Below are 5806 nucleotides of genomic sequence, written 5' to 3'. Positions count from 1 at the left end.
CTGAATACGATTTTAAATTTCAATTACTTTTAATTGGTTAACCCGTTTATTATACACAAAGATTAGAGAATACATATCCCAGTAACTTATATTTGTATTTGGCAAATTGTCATTATTTCTTGACAGTACGAATAAATGATATAAAAGCGCTATTCGGATACCATTTTGTTTAAGATTTATTTTAGTAATGTGAGCATATATATTTCTGAATGTAAAGATAAGATACTCAGTATTTTCTTTTGTTGTAACAATACCTTCGTTTCATTTAAATTGGATGACAAATAAAACGTATTACAAGGTTTAGTAGGCTATACCTTCCCAAGTAAATATGATGTAAGGTACATAAGATGTTTTAAATCACTTCTATTTTCCGGTAAGAGTGGTCTACCTTCATATGATAAAATAGATATCTAGAAACGATATCACATAAGCAGCAGTGTCCAGTTAAATTAAACCTCTTAGATTAAATTTGGAAAATGAATGGCTTAAAACCATTAAAGTTTTCATAGTTGTTAAAGGAACAATACTATACAAAAATCTTTATGTGTGTTTCTTGTCCTCTTGAAATGTTTTCGAAGATTAAGAAATAAACGTCAACAAAATGGTTATGATCAACGTCAACAACGACGAGAAGGTCATGACAAAAGATCAAGACAACATGATTTGGCAACAAATTATGCTTGCAAAATCTGTAATAAATTCTGCCAAAGTATTTATTTTACGTTATAAGCGTATTATACTGAACATAATATTACTGTACATTATGATGTCATCCTAATACAATTTCACATTTTTTTCCCTCAAAAATAGAACATGAATTTTTTATAACATATTTTAAATATTACTGGAAGTTATTTTTTCGTGAATGAGTTTTTTCCCCACAAAACTCTAATTTTGTAACAGAATGTAATAAAAGAAAGCAACATTTATTATTAAAACAAGTACACATTTGTTTTTCTTATTTACGTTGAAAAATAATTCAAAAATAATAAAAGAACATTAGATATGTGTAACAAAATTGTCGACCAAATCCATGCGCAGATGTAAATCTTGAACAATATCTTAATTAGAAAGTGTTACTTCAGTTTTTTTGACTAAGTTTTTTCACGAAAAATAAAATGTCATAAATTCGCCATTCGTAGTCCAATCATCAACGTCATTTGCTTTGTACTGTCATTCCTCGCCATAACATACATTTCATTATCATAACTATGTAAGCAAGCTATAACTGGTGAGATTGCCACGTGGTTCAGTACTAAACGATGCAGATCTTCTCATAGTTCCAGTATTTAACATTTCTGCTAAGGATCCATCCTGCCCTGGATTGTAAGGGAAAGATTCCTGCGGTATCTGTAATTGAGAGAAAATCATATACGAGTTTATAATGCATTAAAGTATGGGTAGCTGTTGTACTGAATAACAATTGTAAGTTTTGGAATCACTATAATTTTAAATAATTTTAAATTGTTAACATGGCACTTTTTTTATAAACTGACAATGCTTCAACTAATTATATACAATTGACCTCAATACGGTATATATCTTTAAAATGTCATTTTTTCTCTCAGGGTGCTCACAAGTTTACTGTTATCAACAATTATAAATCTAAGTAAAAAAAGTTGACAAAATCATTGGGATCATTGGTCTAGTATTCAAGGTATCTGCCTCTCAATCCAATTTTTGTGTATCCGAGAAACAAGTTTGGGATCATGTTTCCTCAAATGACACCTGTCCTCGAGGTTATATAACTCTCTGGGAACATGTTTCCTCAAATGACACCTGTCCTCGAGGTTATATAACTCTCTGGGATAATGTTTCCTCAAATGACACCTGTCCTCGAGGTTATATAACTCTCTGGGATCATGTTTCCTCAAATGACACCTGTCCTCGAGGTTTAATAACTCTCTAGGATCATGTTTTTCAAATGACACCTGTCATCGAGGTTATATAACTCTCTGGGATCATGTTTACTCAAATGACACCTGTCCTTGAGGTTATTTAACTCTCTTCTGAGCTCCAGCTCCAACCTCAGGATTTTCTATTAATAAGTATAAATAGTCTGCCACTTTCAGGACATAAGAAATTTATTTACAAAATCGGACCCATCTCTGCCGAGTTCAATTTTGAAAGCAAGGAAAGACAATTGGACTTGTTCAACCTTTTGAGATACCGATTCAATTTATGTTCATTTTTATGGAAGAAAATGATGAAACTGATTACATTGTGTATGTCTATATATTTTTTATGTTGTTTTACTCTATATTATATACCTTTAATTCCCGATCGTGTCCGATGTCACGTGTTTCAGTGGTTGCATTGTTGAAAGAACCACTTGTATCTAAAATATTATAATACATTGCATCTGTATTTATTAAGTTTTGACTAGTATGAAATAGCAAAAAATACAAAATCAATCCTACACTTTTATATCTGAGATGCAATCTTTATTATTCAACCACACGAATATCTGAACATTGAATTTTATTAATTTGCTACGATACAATGATTTTTTTGTAAACTTTATTCGTTACTTTCTTGTAATATTCTTATTAAACAGAAGAATTTTACAAATCAGCCTTCCGTTCTAATCCTTTTCTTGAATATAAAAATGTTTGATATGTATATGTATATATCCGGGAAAGGACAAATAGACATTATTAGAAAGCGTTGGTAAAAAACATTGCCTTGGGTCATTCAGTCTCAAAAACTTAATCGAAATATCATCAAAACATTGACAAAAACAACTTTCTGAGTGCCTTTGATCTAGATAATTTACATGTATATGGAACTGATACATTTACGCAATAGTGAGAATGGGTTCATTGTAGTTTCTCGACATTAAATATCATCGTTATATATTTTTGTATAGAACGGCATGCTCCTGGTGATCAAAGTAGATCTGTAGAAATAACATCATAATAAACTATTTGTATAACCAAATTTCTACCCGTTACTACAGGTGTTAGAACCATTTATGTATATTTTATTAAAAAGTAATTTGTGGAAAGTTAGTGTTCAAGACTAGTAACTGTCGAGGGTGAGAAAAAGTAAAAGTCACTTGATTTTAACTTTACACTTGACAACAATAATTTTATTAATTAAACAGGTATTAAAATTTAGAAAAGGGATTATTCCCAAAAATATAAGAAAACAACATATATGATATGAAAATTGCAGATTTAGTTTGACTGAGTATGTTAACAGGGATAATGGAAAGAGCAACATCTCACACGCCCCCAAACACCCGGATAAGTAAAGTAAGTATTTATAGATTTATGATTTAACATACCCTTTGATTTATGATTTAACATACCCTTTGATTTCGTATTACGTTCACCTTTTGATGTATGGTCCTGAAACATTTAATAGATGCAAAAATAATTAAATATTTTATGAAAAGTCCACGTAATAAATTTATTTGATTACGAATATCAGTGATTATTATATATTATTATATGATCTAAAAATAGCTGCAATCTCATTGGTCCAAACTGTAGTCAACATAACTTTTTATAAAATCATATTCACTGGGTGTAGTATCATATTAACTGGCTGAATTGGATTTTCCAAGTCTAAATATAGATTGAGACTCATATTCAATGACCATACACCGTAGACTGTTAATTACGTGTGTTAATTAAAAAATAATTGTTGCGTTTTGTTCTTTATGGCATATTTCTCGATTGAAATATCATTACTTTACTGTTATACTTAGAGGCTAAACCGCATCGATGAGTATAAACTTGAATTACTTTTGTATGCGCAGCGTTCTCGTAGTCGTTGCACGCCTAACACGTGCGTCTTTTTTCCCGCGCTTCAACGAGGCAAAATTTGTACATGTATATAAGGTTGTACTTTTTCGTGATTTTTTTTTAATTCTTAGCCTATTCATATAATAAAACAATTATTGACGAGTGAGCCATTGAATATGATGTGATATTCACCGGCAGAAAGTCATATTGACCTCGGCTATCGCCTCGGTCAATATGTCATCTGCCGGTGAATATCACATCATATTCAATGGCTCACTAGTCAATAATTGTATATTATCATACCTCAAAGTACCATTCAATGTAAAACTCCCATAAACCTGATATGTGTTGTGATCGACTATCATCTTCGTAAAGTGATATTCCATACACATATTTTTCACATATCTCCGTATTCAGTATTGTTAGAGTAAACTCACACGTACTGTAGTTTGCAAGCATTGCTTTTGGCTGCGTAAATAACTTATATTGTAGTTTATAATTTTTTTTGTATATAATGAAATCGATAACGCATGACTGCCGAGGTGATAGTATGCGCCTCCGGGTACTATATACAATTTCTTGGGTTGAAAATATCCCCTGTCACCCCGTCAGCCATATGTTTTATATAAACTATTAAACCTTCCGTTTTTGGCAGTTAAAATTCATATACCGTGGAAAAATATGTTGAAGGCCTTTTCCTCGCACGAAACTTGTACGCATTTCTCACCTGAAAAAGAGAGCAATTCCGTAATTTATTTTTGTGACTATTTCATGGAGAGCACATGTTTTACATATTGAAATTTTCCATTTTTTTTCATAATGATATTATCATGTTATTATTTATCATTGTATTAGGTACTATTCTATTTCTAAAGGTCGGATTTGGTTTTACACTCCGTTTGTTGCAAAGCTGAATAGTTTATCCTGATCTACCTAAAAGTAACATTGCTCCTTGAGTATAAAATCACCAAAATACTCTGAAACTGCCCTGAATAAATAATTAAGAAATTATTAAGTAAATGACAAGAAAATCGTGTTTTTTTTGCTTTAAACTCGTATTTGAGCGATCAAATTTTAATGCGTAGACAAGCTAGTCATTAAAATCATAAATTCTCACCTTTTTGTTGAGTAGACAGTGAAACAGGAATATGCAAAAGCCCTGTGGATTACAAATATCATACAACTTTCTTACTTTGTTAAGTTTCGAATATATAAACTTTAGCAAAAGATAGTTATATACATGCATATATCACATGTAAAAAAAATACAAAATGGAATCGCCCATAACGCTCAAATCAGTAAAATTGAAAGTTTTGCAAGCCCAATTTGATAGCGCCTGTACATGCACATTACTGGTATTATAAAGCTTCCAAACAGGCTCCCTAGCACCGGCTTCAGCGGAAGGCCTCCCTATCAAAGGCATCAGCAGAAATCAACATTTAAACATATAGGTGAACATAATGGTGAAACTTTGAATTCAGTTACACCAGCAGATATGCTCATACGGCGATGGGCACGGTAAAATAGTAAACTAAATTAATGTAAAATGTTATGTAATATAAACCAATATCAAAGTAATACTGATGATTAATAGGCTAAACTGTACTAAATATATATTACCTGTAATCCATTTAATATCGCAAATAAATACTGTATAAAATAGAAGCTCTCGTTCACATTGAATATCCCCAGTAACCATGATAATCCCATGATGGGAATCAAAACACAAAATGACCATATACTAGTTCTGTAAAACAAATTGTTACAAAATATTAATTGAGCCGCGTCACGACAAAACCAACATAATGGGTTTGCGACCAGCATGGATCCAGACCAGCCTGCGCATCCGCGCAGTCTGATCAGGATCCATGCTGTTCGCTATCAGTTTCTCTACTTGTTATAGGGTTTGTAAGCGAACAGCATGGATCCTGATCAGACTGTGCGGATGCGCAGGCTGGTCTGGATCCATGCTGGTCGCAAACACATTATGTTGGTGTCATGACACGGCTCATTTATTAACTGAAGTGTAAGAAACAATAGCCAATAACTACAAT

The 5806-nt window shown here is 31.9% G+C and overlaps 1 protein-coding gene across 1 annotated transcript; it reads right to left on the bottom strand.

The window, feature by feature from the left end:
* Positions 1–350: 350 nt before the first annotated feature.
* LOC132731652 (adhesion G-protein coupled receptor D1-like) lies at positions 351–5491 on the bottom strand. The gene is made up of 6 exons (XM_060717867.1): positions 5373–5491; positions 4870–4911; positions 4423–4479; positions 3314–3353; positions 2271–2338; positions 351–1350 (listed from the first exon to the last, which is right to left on the bottom strand). Exons 1-6 carry the CDS (start codon positions 5460–5462, stop codon positions 1210–1212), a joined length of 438 nt encoding a protein of 145 aa, XP_060573850.1. The 5' UTR covers positions 5463–5491; the 3' UTR covers positions 351–1209.
* Positions 5492–5806: the final 315 nt, after the last annotated feature.

The sequence above is a fragment of the Ruditapes philippinarum genome, unplaced genomic scaffold (genome assembly GCF_026571515.1).
Source record: "Ruditapes philippinarum isolate M1 unplaced genomic scaffold, ASM2657151v2 ctg1059_1_1_1_1, whole genome shotgun sequence".
NCBI lineage: Eukaryota > Metazoa > Mollusca > Bivalvia > Venerida > Veneridae > Ruditapes > Ruditapes philippinarum.
The sequence above is the reverse complement of the archived record's forward strand: the minus strand, read 5'-3'. Positions and strand labels throughout refer to the sequence as shown.